Source organism: Podarcis pityusensis, assembly GCF_964106645.2.
Source record: "Podarcis pityusensis genome assembly, chromosome: 14".
Classification (NCBI taxonomy): Eukaryota; Metazoa; Chordata; class Lepidosauria; order Squamata; family Lacertidae; genus Podarcis; species Podarcis pityusensis.
Window position 1 is genome coordinate 10733937 of NC_138039.1, and position 12859 is coordinate 10746795.

Below are 12859 nucleotides of genomic sequence, written 5' to 3' on the forward strand. Positions count from 1 at the left end.
CCGGGTTACCATGCCCTGTTCTTTTATCATCTTCTTTAAGCTCCAACCTGTACAGTGGTACCTTGGGTTAAGTACTTAATTCGTTCCGGAGGTCCATTCTTAACCTGAAACTGTTCTTAACCTGAAGCACCACTTTAGCTAATGGGGCCTCCTGCTGCCGCCGCGCTGCCAGAGCACAATTTCTGTTCTCATCCTGAAGCAAAGTTCTTAACCTGAGGTACTATTTCTGGGTTAGCGGAGTCTGTAACCTGAAGCGTATGTAACCTGAAGCATATGTAGCCCAAGGTACCACTGTACTTTCTTGCCACACATCTGAATAATAATAATAATAATAAATAAATAATCAGGCAAAAGTTGTTGCCTGACTAAAGAAATGTTAGCTGAATGTTTTGATAGAATAATTCATTAAATTCATTAAGGCTGCAGTATTATAATACACGGGAATGAATCCCATTGAATTCAAAGGGACTTAATCCCGAGTAAATGTTATTTTTAGTGGATAGCCTATCCCTTACCATAAGGTCCTAGAGTAGGTCACAGCAATAAAAAATGCAGTATTAAAATCAGTGTTTATAGGATTGTGGTTAATTTTCTATAGATTTTTATCTGTTGTAGTACTGAGGCTATAAAACATCTTAGTTGTACAGAAAAGAAAGAAAAAATAGCAGCTGATAGTTATAGTTGCAGTTTTAGATGTTCTAAGAAAGGCACTAATATGAAAGTGTTGCTTCATAAGGTTCCATGAGTCGATGGAGGGTGAAAACCTATGTCTTAACAAAGTCAAAAAAAGGATACCATGTTGTATAGAACGTGTGATTCCCCCCTCCCATATCAATATTCCCTTTCTTAAATTGTTAATTTGTCCACAAGCACAATGTTCCAAACTTGTGAAATCCAGGCTTCAAAAAGATTTGCATTTAAGGTTTTCCCCTTTTTTGCAGTCACTAATCTAGCTGCAGTTAATAAATGGATGGTGAGGTCTTTATTGGTTATGTTCCAAATCTGAGGAGTAACATAATATAGTATAGCTAATTTGGGGCTGGTTGTAGTGATTTGTCTCACCATTTGATTGTTTGAAAAGCTTTTCCCCAAAAGGGAATAATTTTGGGGCAAAACCACCACATCTGCACTAGAGAGCCAGGTAAATTACATTCCTGACAGCAAGGGTTAGATGTGTATAATCTGTCTGGGCACATGTACCAGTGATGCACTATTTTTAACACATTTTCTCGAGTTCCAAATGAGATGGATGCACATGGTAGTTTATTCCAAATTTGTTGCCAGAGCTGTTCCTCTAATTCTTCTCCAAAACCTTTTTCCCATTGTAGTCTTAATGAAATGAGAGGAAGGACAGCCAATTGTGTGAGGATGTTATATAGTTGGGAGATTTATCTTCTTTCCCAGTAGGTTGGTGGAGTTGAGTAGCTGCTCAAAACTATTTAAGCTATGTAATGCCCTTTGGACAAAGCAGCCAAAGAGCAAGGCACACATGACACGCACAGGGCCGGATTTAGGTTTGACGAGGCCCTAAGCTACTGAAGGTAATGGGGCCCTTTATATGTCCAGCTGTCCTTTGTCAACAACAAATTGTCGCTGTTTTTTGTGTTGAATATATGCTACGTGGTAATTTATGGACCCAATAGGTATCTAAAGCCATTTGTACATGCAGAATGTAGGCACCCTATATATAGAAATGAGCAAACCAGTGATATTTTAGGGAGCAGGCTAGCAGGCGGGGCCCCTTACTTACATGATAGGAGCCTACACAACACAAAACACTGTTTGCTGTATGTAGGTTTTATTTTGTTTTTTATATTTCGGAAATGTACATCCAGGGTTCTTTTCCTTTAATTTTTTTGGGGGCCCCCAAGGGAGTGGGGCCCTAAGCTATATCTTGTTTAGCTTATATGTAAATCTGGCACTTGACATGCACATACAGTGGCTCACACCCTAGAGCTTGTTGTTGTTTAGTCGTTTAGTTGTGTCCGACTCTTCGTGACCCCATGGACCAGAGCATGCCAGGCACTCCTGTCTTCCACTGCCTCCCGCAGTTTGGTCAGACTCATGCTGGTAGCTTCGAGAACACTGTCCAACCATCTCGTCCTCTGTCGTCCCCTTTTTCTTGTGCCCTCCATCTTTCCCAACATCAGGGTCTTTTCCAGGGAGTCTTCTCTTCTCATGAGGTGGCTAAAGTATTGGAGCCTCAGCTTCAGGATCTGTCCTTCCAGTGACCACTCAGGGCCGATTTCCTTCAGAATGCATAGGTTTGATCTTCTTGCAGTCCATGAGACTCTCAAGAGTCTCCTCCAGCACCATAATTCAAAAGCATCAATTCTTCGGCGATCAGCCTTCTTTATGGTCCAGCTCTCACTTCCATACATCACTACTGGGAAAACTATAGCTTTAACTATACGGACCTTTGTTGGCAAGGTCCTAGAGCAGGCATAGGCAAACTCGGCCCTCCAGATCATCCCTAGCTAACAGGACCAGTGGTCAGGGATGATGGGAATTGTAGTCTCAAAACATCTGGAGGGCCGAGTTTGCCTATGCCTACCCTAGAGCAAGAGCTGCTAAATTGTGGCCCCCTCCGGATGCTGCACCACAGCTCCCATCAGCTCCCAAACAACCTCTGTGGCCAAGAACAGGAGCTGCCCTCTAGCAACAAGTTATAAACTCCACAGGTTAGCCGTAAACTCTTTCCCATAAACCATGGTCCGTTTTGGCCCTTCAGATACCGCTAAACTACAGCTCCCAGCATCCAGAACCGCTGACCTTGCAGGCTGAGGCTGATGGGAGCTGAAATCCGTCTGCATCTGGAGGACCACGAATTCCTTCCAGTTGTTTTTTAATCTCTCTTCCCCCGCCCGCCTCTCTGGGAAGAAGTGATTGGTCAGGAAGGGAGCTGTGCGTCGTGACGTAGCGGCGCCGCGACGACGCCGGCCGCGGCGGCAAACCCTGTTGCCCGAACGTAAACACCTGGCTCGGCCGGGGCTGCCTTTCCCTTCGCTCCTCCGACATCCGGGGTTTTGCGAGGGGTCAGCGCGAGCCCGGCGGGGGGGGGGGAAGGGCGGTTAGGCGCAAGCTGTTTGGTGGGGGGGAGAGGAGAGGGCGGAGCCTATGAGGCCTGGCTCTGCAGGTGAGTGTATATGGCGGTGGCGGCGACGACGCTGCTGTCCGCCCTGGTTGCCAGGTTCTCTCAGTCGGCGGCCGCCAGGTCGTACGGGGTCTTCTGCAAAGGGCTGACTCGGACCCTCCTCATCTTCTTCGACTTGGCTTGGAAGCTCCGCATCAACTTCCCCTATCTCTACATCGTGGCCTCCATGATGCTCAACGTCAGGCTACAGGTGACCCTCGCCTTGTGAGGGACGGGGAGGGGGGTTGGGGAGGGGGCGTTTGAGGGGGGAGGGAAAGGTGCCCACCCCACCCTTCTCTCATGGGTGAGGGTGCCGGCCTCTTCTGGCCGGTGGGTTGGGTGAGGGTGCTTCCCTATAAAGTAAAAGCACATTTAAATTAAAAACAAACCACGCGTGCGTTTTTATGTATCTTCCTCTTTTAGGGGATATACAAGGTGAGTCCTTTGAAAGAGGCCCTGTGGATACAGAGTACAGTGGTACCTCCGGTTACATACGCTTCAGGTTACATACGCTTCAGGTTACAGACTCCACTAACCCAGAAATAGTGCTTCAGGTTAAGAACTTTGCTTCAGGATGAGAACAGAAATCGGGCTCCGGCAGCGCAGCGGCAGTAGGAGGCCCCATTAGCTAAAGTGGTGCTTCAGGTTAAGAACAGTTTCAGGTTAAGAACGCAGCTCCGGAACAAATTAAGTACTTAACCCGAGGTACCACTGTACACATGTTGCACGGGGGCTCTTTTAAAATAAAAAGGTAAAGGGGCCCCTGACCATTAGGTCCAGTCATGACCGACTCTGGGGTTGTGGCGCTCATCTCGCTTTATTGGCCAAGGGAGCCAGCGTACAGCTTCTAGGTCATGTGGCCAGCATGACTAAGCCCCTTCTGGCGAACCAGAGCAGCGCACGGAAACGCCGTTCACCTTCCTGCCGGAGCGGTACCTATTTATCTACTTGCACTTTGGCATGCTTTCGAACTGCTAGGTTGGCAGGAGCAGGGACCGAGCAACAGGTGCTCACCCCGTCACGGGGATTTGAACCGCCGACCTTCGATTGGCAAGTCCTAGGCTCTGTGGTTTAACCCACAGAGCCACTTGCATCTTTTAAAATACCCTATATATCAGTGCCGGATTTATGTATAAGCTGAACAAGCTATAGCTTAGGGCCCCACTCTCTTGGGGGCCCAAAAAAATTAAAGAAAAAACTGGATGTGCATTTCCAAAATATAAGATAAAAAACAAATAAAATAACACTTACATACAGCAACAGTATTTTGTGTTCTGTAGGCTCCTATTTGCTATGTGCAAATGGCTTTAGATACCATATAGCATATATTCAACACAAAAAACAGTGACAATTTGTTGTTGACAAAGGACAGCTGGACATATAAAGGGCCCCATTACCGTCAGTAGCTTAGGGCCCCATCAAACCTAAATCCGGCCCATATCCCACCTTTCCCTCAAGGTGGATGGCTGTTCCCTATTTGTCACCCCTGCTCTTCCTACTTCATCCTCACAGCAACCCTGTGAGGTAGTCTAGGGTTGAGCTACTGGGGTGGGGAGTGGAGTTGAGAAGGAAGGAGGCGCTCCTTGGACTGTCCTCAGCTCCCCGCTTGAGCCGTAGGGCTTCAGATTGTGGGAGTGCGTGCTTGCATACCGAGTAAACACAAACGAACCCATCTTGCACATATTTTGTGTATTTGTTTTGCTAAGATGTTTCCTGGGCAAACGCCTGTCCAAAGTGGCTCACAATCACAACAGGAAATGAAAATGGTTGAAATTTACAAAATAGTTTTAAAAATAACTGCATTTTGTAATCTGGCTTTCCTCCAGTACAGTCATACCTCGGGTTGAATGTGCTTCAGGTTGAGCGCTTTCGGGTTGCGCTCCGCGGCAACCCAGAAGTAATGGAGCGCATTACTTCTGGGTTTCACCGCTCACGCATGCGCAGATGCTCAAAATGACGTCATGCGTGGAAGCGGCAAAACGCGACCCGCGCACGCACAGATGCACAGTCGTGTCTTACGTTCTATTCAGGGTGTGAACGGGGCTCCAGAACGGATCCCGTTTGTATCCCGAGGTACCACTATATTCACACTTCCCGCCTCAGTCCTTCATTTTATTCTTGTGAAGCCAGTGGTGTAGTGGCTAGAGTGTGAGGCTAGGACCTTGGAGGCCAAGGTTCAAATATCTGCCCAGTTATGAAACTCGCTGGCATATTTTATTGGCCTAATCAGAAGCAGTATATAATAATGTTGCTTTCTGGATGATAGAAAAAGGTATATTTTGAAGTTGATATTTCCTCAGTTATGTGGTAGGCTTTGATATTGGAACCTGTGGAAAGTGGTGTGCTCACTGCTAAATTTTACTTAATTTGCCAAACTTTGGGCAGTGTGTCTGCATGTTTTGCTCTTTCTATTTTTTTGTTTTTGTTTGCATTTGTTGCAAATGGGCACCATGGCCATTGGGCTAAGAAAGTCAAAGACTACTCAGATTCTGACCATTCTCGTGATCTCTTTTTCTAGTGCTGTAGATGGATCTGTAACTTAAAAAAAATAATCAAATATAAGAGTTTGGGTTTCTTAGTAGAAATGTGTATTGCCCCCTCCCCTCACAAATTATACACTTGTTTTTTCCCCAGAGGTCTCAGAGAGAATCTGGGACATTATCAAGGAGGGCACAAAGCATATTGGCACCTTCCCATCAGTTAGTTTCATAAAAAGGGCTCTTGTGTTACTATACAAAACCCTGAGCAACTTGGGTCCAAGTAATCTTAAGGACCACTTGGAACCTTATATTTCAGCCTGATCACTAATACAGTGGTACCTCGGGTTAAGAACTTAATTCGTTCTGGAGGTCTGTTCTTAACCTAAAACTGTTCTTAACCTGAAGCACCACTTTAGCTAATGGGGCCTCCCGCTGCTGCCGTGCCACTGGAGCACGATTTCTGTTCTCATCCTGAAGCAAAGTTCTTAACCCGAGGTACTATTTCTAGGTTAGCGGAGTCTGTAACCTGAAGCATCTGTAACCCGAGGTACCACTGTATCATCTGGAAAAGTATTGAGAGTTGTCCCCCATGATACAGAGACCCAGCTGGCTTCAGCCAAAAGCTGCACATTTAGAATGACTGACCCCGTGCTATGGAAGACTCTTCCAGCAGAGATTTGGCAGGCATCCTCACTTTTGACAACTATCTAAGATTATGGTCTGAAGTTGCATGATACAGCAACCTTACTGACTCCAAAATAGTCATTGTCTAGTCATTTCCTGTATGGGAGACCACAAGGAACCCTCCCTTTAGTTCTATGGAAGAAAGGTAGGATACAAATGTAATTCAATAAATCATGTCCCTTGTAAGTAGGTTACATACATTTTTGGGGTAATTGATTGCTTCACTGATCGCAGTCCGTCCTAGGTGTAATGTGGGAGGTAGTGCATTGTATTCTGTATCTCTGTTCAAATCTATTTTCACCCTTACTGTACTTAGTTCCTTGACATGGGTGTGGTTTCACAGATTTGTCTGGAGTGCTGTGATAGGAACAAGCTGGGTGGGAGGGTGGAGAATTTTCCATGGCTTTAATTTTTTTGTAGAAAACTCTCTGTTTCATAACTTGATTAGTAACAATGAGTGGGTGCCTATAGCAAATTTATTATTAGGCAATCTTGGAAGTTGCAAAAATTTAAATTTGTATTATATAGAAATAAAAGAAACATGCTTAATTAGATCACTCTCTAGGGCATCAGAATTTTGTTCTGATGCAGATTGATAATGTTCCAGTGCAGACCACAAAACAGACTAATTTGCAATTTGCATTTTTTCCCAGAAAACCAACATCACTGGTAGCAAGATTGATATAGCTACCTGCAAACTGGCTTGTCAAGTTGCAATAAGAACAAACGTTCTGGTGACCAAACTTACATAAGGGTCTGTTTATATCAAGGTGGTCTTGATGTGTTAAATAGTTTTGCTATAGCATGATCTCTTCATCTCCTGATTTTAAAACTGTATGTAGATCAATGATTGTTGTTCAGAAAATGTGATGCTCTGCATTTTGATACATGCCCTGTTGTTGCCATGTTAAGATGGAAATTCCTACAGTCTCCTGGTCTCTCTTCTGCTTAGGGGAAATTATTCCTTGTTCAGTAGAGAAATCAAGTCACTGTTGTCTCAGCAGAAATCATTATTTTTTTTTAAAAAAGAGACTTCTACAACATTTTGCTTAATATTTTTAAAGAAATTGTGCTCTAGAATGATTCTGGATTATGACATCATAATTTACCTCCTGGAATCTTATTGGTTGAAGTTAGCAATTGTTATGACAGTTGCGTTGCATCAGCTCACAAAAGGGCAAAACTAAATTACAGTATTCTAGTTGTAAAGCGAAACAGAAGGTAATGTGTACTAGAATAGAGGAATGTTTGGTTTTGAACTGCCTTTCTTTATGATCTCCAAAATGAGTACAGGCACACACACACACACACACACACACACCCAACTTGCGGTTGACTTGCGCACGACTGCATATATGTGTGGTGGTGGGAAATAATTACATCATTTAATTCATACCTGGAAATGGAGGGAGAGGGCTGGAGAGTCCTTGGAGCCTGAGGAGGACTTCAGTGAGGGCAGAGAAGAGACTGAAGGCACAACCGGGCCTTGTTTAGACTCTCTGCCTAACAGCTGGTGTGTGGGGTAGCGCAGCGCCAGCAGCTGCTTTTCTGCTTGTCCTCCAGCCTCCCGCTGGCCCCAGAGCTTCAATTCCAGTTGAAGTTGTTTTTGGTACAGTATTTTTGATCTGGATTGGAGAGAGAGTGGTAGAGAGGGCATTTGAAGGGTGTTTAGAGGGTTCTCTCCACTTATGTGATTTTCACTTACGTGCGCAGGATGCTGGAACATAACCCCTGCATAAGTGGGGGGTCGCTTGTATAATATTTGAGTACTTCATAGGGTGGTTTGCTTAAAACAAATACTTGGATATGAGATGGTGGTTAGAGTTTCAACTTTAAATCTGTTTACTCAGTAGATTAGCAATGTGTTCGAAACTGAGATACGGAAGCTAGGAGCTAAATGGCACCTTAATCTGAGGTTATGGGCGCAACAATGGAATGTCTAGGCAATTTTTTTAAATAACAATAATACAAAGCTGAAAATGAATGAACTGCAGCTAAAATATTATGTTCATTTTTCACATGGTCTAGTCCTTTCCCCCCATATGTTCTTAAGACGGTCTCTTCTCCAGTCTCCAAAGAGTAGCTGGAAGTGGAGAGGCAGAAAAAGGTCCTCCTTCACTTCCACTCTGCAGTTTTAATCTGAAATCTCAGGCGCAGTGCTGCACCCAGGGCTCAAAAACTGCTCGTGCTAATGAAATTCCCCGTCGCAAAATGCACCTAGAACAATGGGAGTTTCGAACACTGTAGTAAACTGATTTATGGTAATGATAATGATGATAATGATAATAGTAATAATAATAATAATAATAATAATAATAATAATGGACTGCTTTCCCCCTCCAAAATGAAGAAAAAAGTCATTTGATCCAGGGACAGGCCACACATATATTGGCCTATTTCTACCTTTTTTCTTAGTGGTGACACAGACCATTCATAATGTAAGAATATTCTTCACAACTGTGAACAGGACAGTGGGATGGAGTAAGTGAAGACAAGCTACAACAATTAACTATAACGTTGTTCACTGCTCCTTCTCAGGCAGCACAGAAAGAAACATCTCGGTTCCTGAAATTTATTCTGATGGTGCAGATGAAATGTAACTGATAGAATTCTACAGGATGTGGTCTTAGTATGTGAAAACAGTCAAGATCCAAGGATCTCCAGGCATGCACCTCCAGATGGTGGAGATGTCAGGCGCCATCCTGGAGCCCAGGCATCTTCACTGGTTGCAAGTGGCCAATAGCCAGGGTGCAAAATGTGCCTGGCACCTGGTTAATTTTGAACACTGGAGAGGGAAATGGACAGCATACAAGCCAAAGACCACTTGTGTACATAACAGTAAATGGGCCATTTCTTCAGTATCTTAGAAAAACACCTGTATTGAGGTTTTGGTAATGTGCAATGATGTAATCAATTAATCTTTCAGTTCACTTTAATCTGCCTAAAGGCAGATTAGTACAATAGAAGATATCTTTGTTGTGCTTTATAGCCCTAGTGACAACAAGTAACTACTTCTGTTTTTTGTGTTGTTTCAGGTACATATTGAGATTCACTAAATCGTGACTTATGCTACAACTAAAAGGCATTCCATTATTTACTGCAGTTCAGTACAATGCAGAGTTTGGAGGACAGACGGGTGATGCATATCTCTTATATTAATATGGAACAGGAAGATGATGTAGGACACCAACACCTGCGTAAAAATGCCCTGAATGAGCAGAATGAAATTCTTCGTCTTCCAAATATCCAGTCGTTAGTGAACAACTCTCACGTGGATAATAATCATTTGCAAAAGGAGTTCTTCTCTCTTAAGATCAGGAACTGCACTCTGTTTAAAGCTGTCCCATTGCCTCATATTGGCAAAAAAAGGCCACCGCGCTTGAGTGATGCGGCGAATGGAGCTGCATCTTCCAAGGAATCGCTAGGTCCACTTTTTTCTCCTGAAAAAGATATATTTGAAAAGCTCTTTAAACATTTTGATAGCACTGCGGTGACAGGCTGGCTGGAGAAGGCACGCAACTTCATTAGTGACATGGGCACGTGGAGTTGTTGTGGAGATAACTTTGTACGTTTTGCACATTTCTGGCTGTCTGAACTCCAGTACAACCACAAAGAGCAACTGTTAGAACTGGAAATGGGAGTTATTGAGGATGAAGTACGCCTTGCTTTTGAGGGGTCAGGCTCCAAGGAGTTCCAGCCATCGGATTTGAATTCCATTCTTGCAGCTGCGCTGAGTGAATATCCCATCGGACTTGTGAACGACCAGAACCCATATGTTTTTCTTGACTATTTAAACCTTATGTCTTCAGCGGACACATCTGAATATAAGGAAATGCTTTCAGCTATACAGTACACAACCAAGAACCCTCAGATAGCTCAGTGGTTGCTAGCTATACGAGCATTTGCACTTGCAAATCTCTGGCATGCAATAGTGAAGGTAAAAATGCAATAGTTTTGAAATGCTAGTGCCAGTTTGTTGCAATGTTCCTTGTAAAGTACTTTTAAGATCTGTCAGTGGCCAAGAGAGATAATAACAAGAAGTGTTGTAGTAATAACTTTTAGGCAACCAACATAAAAAAAAGCTTTAGAGAGTTAGTGAGCTGTCATACCTTTTATTATGATGTATGTTGATGGAGAAGATTTCAATATTTTCAGGCCTGTTGAGTAAAATGTGTAGAACTGGCTGATAACAGGCATTAAGGACCCCATCCCGTTATTTCTTCTGAATTAGTATATAAATATTACTAGGACAGGGTTGTATCCAATACTAGTCCTATTGCAATTAGACCTATTGAAATTAATGGACATGCATAATTTAGGTTTATTAATTTCACTGTATCTATTTGGAATATAACTTAGTTGGATACAACCTGCCGTGTCTGAACTTTGCACCCCTTTGGGCTGTTTCAAATGTATTATGGTGACAAACCTATATTTTTCATTGCATCTACACTCGTCACGAACAACCCCAACTTTCTGCCTTGTGCATGATAGTTGAATGCAAGTATTGTGAGTGTACATTACTTTTTTAAACATAATCCGTTCAGCGCTTCTGTTGGGCCTTCCTAAATCCACTTGCCCTTGTTCACGCTATGAGATAGTTCAATTGTAATGCCAAAATTGCCACCATCTGACAGATGCATGATTTGCGAGTGGCCACTGAGCCAGGATCTGAAACTGTGGCTTGAACTGTTTTGAAAACAGCAGTTTGGTCAAGCTGGTTTGGCATTCCACCCCAACAAAAATCACCACTGCGTCTGCTCTTGGAATCCGTTGTTTGATAATTCTCTGAAAAGACAGTGGCAGGGGGAAGCTGCAAAGCCCATGTTTTCCCTGTTTGGCATTTCAATTGAACAAATCCTACGAGAAGTCTCCCTACTGCAGCAACGTTAGTAAGGTCTTTTTATTCTAAGCATATATCTGATACTGAACACATGTGCTTCTTTTAAAAGAACTGGTTACTCTAGAGCTGTGAAATTTATCCGTAGGCAATGAATGTGTCTAGAAGTCAGCACAAATGTCTCATTATTAATCTCAGCTATATTCGTCTGGGGTGGAGTGTTGGCCATGGTGCCTGCCAGCAGCCACTTAAAAAACTGAACTTTGGCAATGCAGATAAGCATCTTGCCTTGGCTACTATTGGCATGGGGCGGGGGGAGAATGGGTGAGGCTGTCAGGGATCCTTAGGGCTGGTTCCATTGCTACTCATGACAGTTGTTTAACTTGTTCCTAGGCAAAGGTCTTTGGCTGAACATGGGCTAAGCATGCTGTTAAACTGTGTTTAAAGATGATTGTACACCAGCCTTCCCCAACCTGGTACCTTTTAGATGGTTTGGGCTACAACTCCCATTGACCGTAGCCATCATGGGGAATGGGAATGGAAGATGGTAGTTCAAAACAAGGTGCAGGGGGAAGACTGGTGTTCAATATTGGGTAAAAAATTGCCATGGATGCAAGCCTTCATTCTATTTAATAAAATAATCAAGAGTTGGAATGCTGTAGGAATCTTGTGTCACACTCTTCTTATTTCTTTTATTTTTTCTAAGAGGAATAGCTTTGCTTAGTTTCTTACAGGAAGAACAATAACCAAGTGTCATGGGGCACCCTAAATACTGACATACATTGCGGCATAATTTCTTGGGGATCAGCGATTTCATATCCGCATTCTCCCTCTTTTTGTGCATTTGATGAAGTGGACTCTGGTCCATGAAAACTTTTACCATATTAAATCTGGCAGTCTTTAAGGTACTTCAAGATCCTTTTGTGTGTGTGCATTGCTACCAAAGTCATGAAGACTTCTGTCTCCTTGCAGTTTTTTACTGATTTTTGCGTGTACACACACAACCACAAATCAGAATGCTTGTAATAAAAGCCTTAATATGAAATTGTGGACTGTGAGGAAAGTCTTCCATTTTAAAAATGACATTTTAAGCTATTAAGAAAACATGTTGGATAGATGACTTAGTAATTTTCAGCTAGATCTGTGAGGCAATATATATTACAGATGTATAGCCCTTATGTCTTTTAACAGCATTCAATTTATAGTTCTGTCCCTAACGGTTCATTGCAGAATTTTTATCCTTATGCCAAATATAGAGGATATTGTGTATATAAGCACCGCCAGTAAGGCTTCTTTTTTTCCTTACCCATAAAGTACCAGTAGTTATTCCAAACAAATGCCAAAACTACTGCTTTGTCTGACTGTATGTGAGTTTAAAAGATTGGATGACATAAACTTGATTATTTTTTTAAAAAAAGAAATCCATATCCAAATGAGAACTAAATGTGTTGCAATAAAAAAACTCTTATTCAGTGAGCAGAATATAGCTGCCCCCTTTAGGTGTTAGGCTCTTTGTGGGCCTCTATATGATTGAAGCATCTGATTGGGTGGAGAAGTCAGTGGTGGTATCCACCTAAACTGTTTTGCTGGCACTATCAGCTCCCCTAACCTATCAGAGCAGATCTATAGGGTGCATCAGGAGAGGAGAGGGTGGGGAAGTTTCATTGTGCAGCTAACACTTATTGTACTAGTGGAATAGCTGGCTCTCACTTCAGGCCTTTT

At 43.0% G+C, this 12859-nt stretch overlaps 1 protein-coding gene across 4 annotated transcripts in view; it reads left to right on the plus strand.

Moving 5' to 3' along the window:
* Positions 1-2985: 2985 nt before the first annotated feature.
* The window catches only part of LOC308463003 (small integral membrane protein 10-like protein 3), a 28952-nt gene continuing 19078 nt past the window's right edge, over positions 2986-12859 (plus strand). For 2 of the 4 annotated variants that reach the window (XM_080981130.1, XM_080981132.1), the window contains exons 1-2: positions 7399-7518; positions 9333-10234. In XM_080981130.1, the coding sequence (XP_080837256.1) occupies positions 9410-10234 (825 nt within the window). In that variant the 5' untranslated portion in view covers positions 7399-7518; positions 9333-9409. Of the gene's footprint in view, positions 3345-7398; positions 7519-7887; positions 7907-9332; positions 10235-12859 lie in introns of those variants that run through there. The other 2 variants (XM_080981133.1, XM_080981131.1) reach the window with 2 other exon arrangements.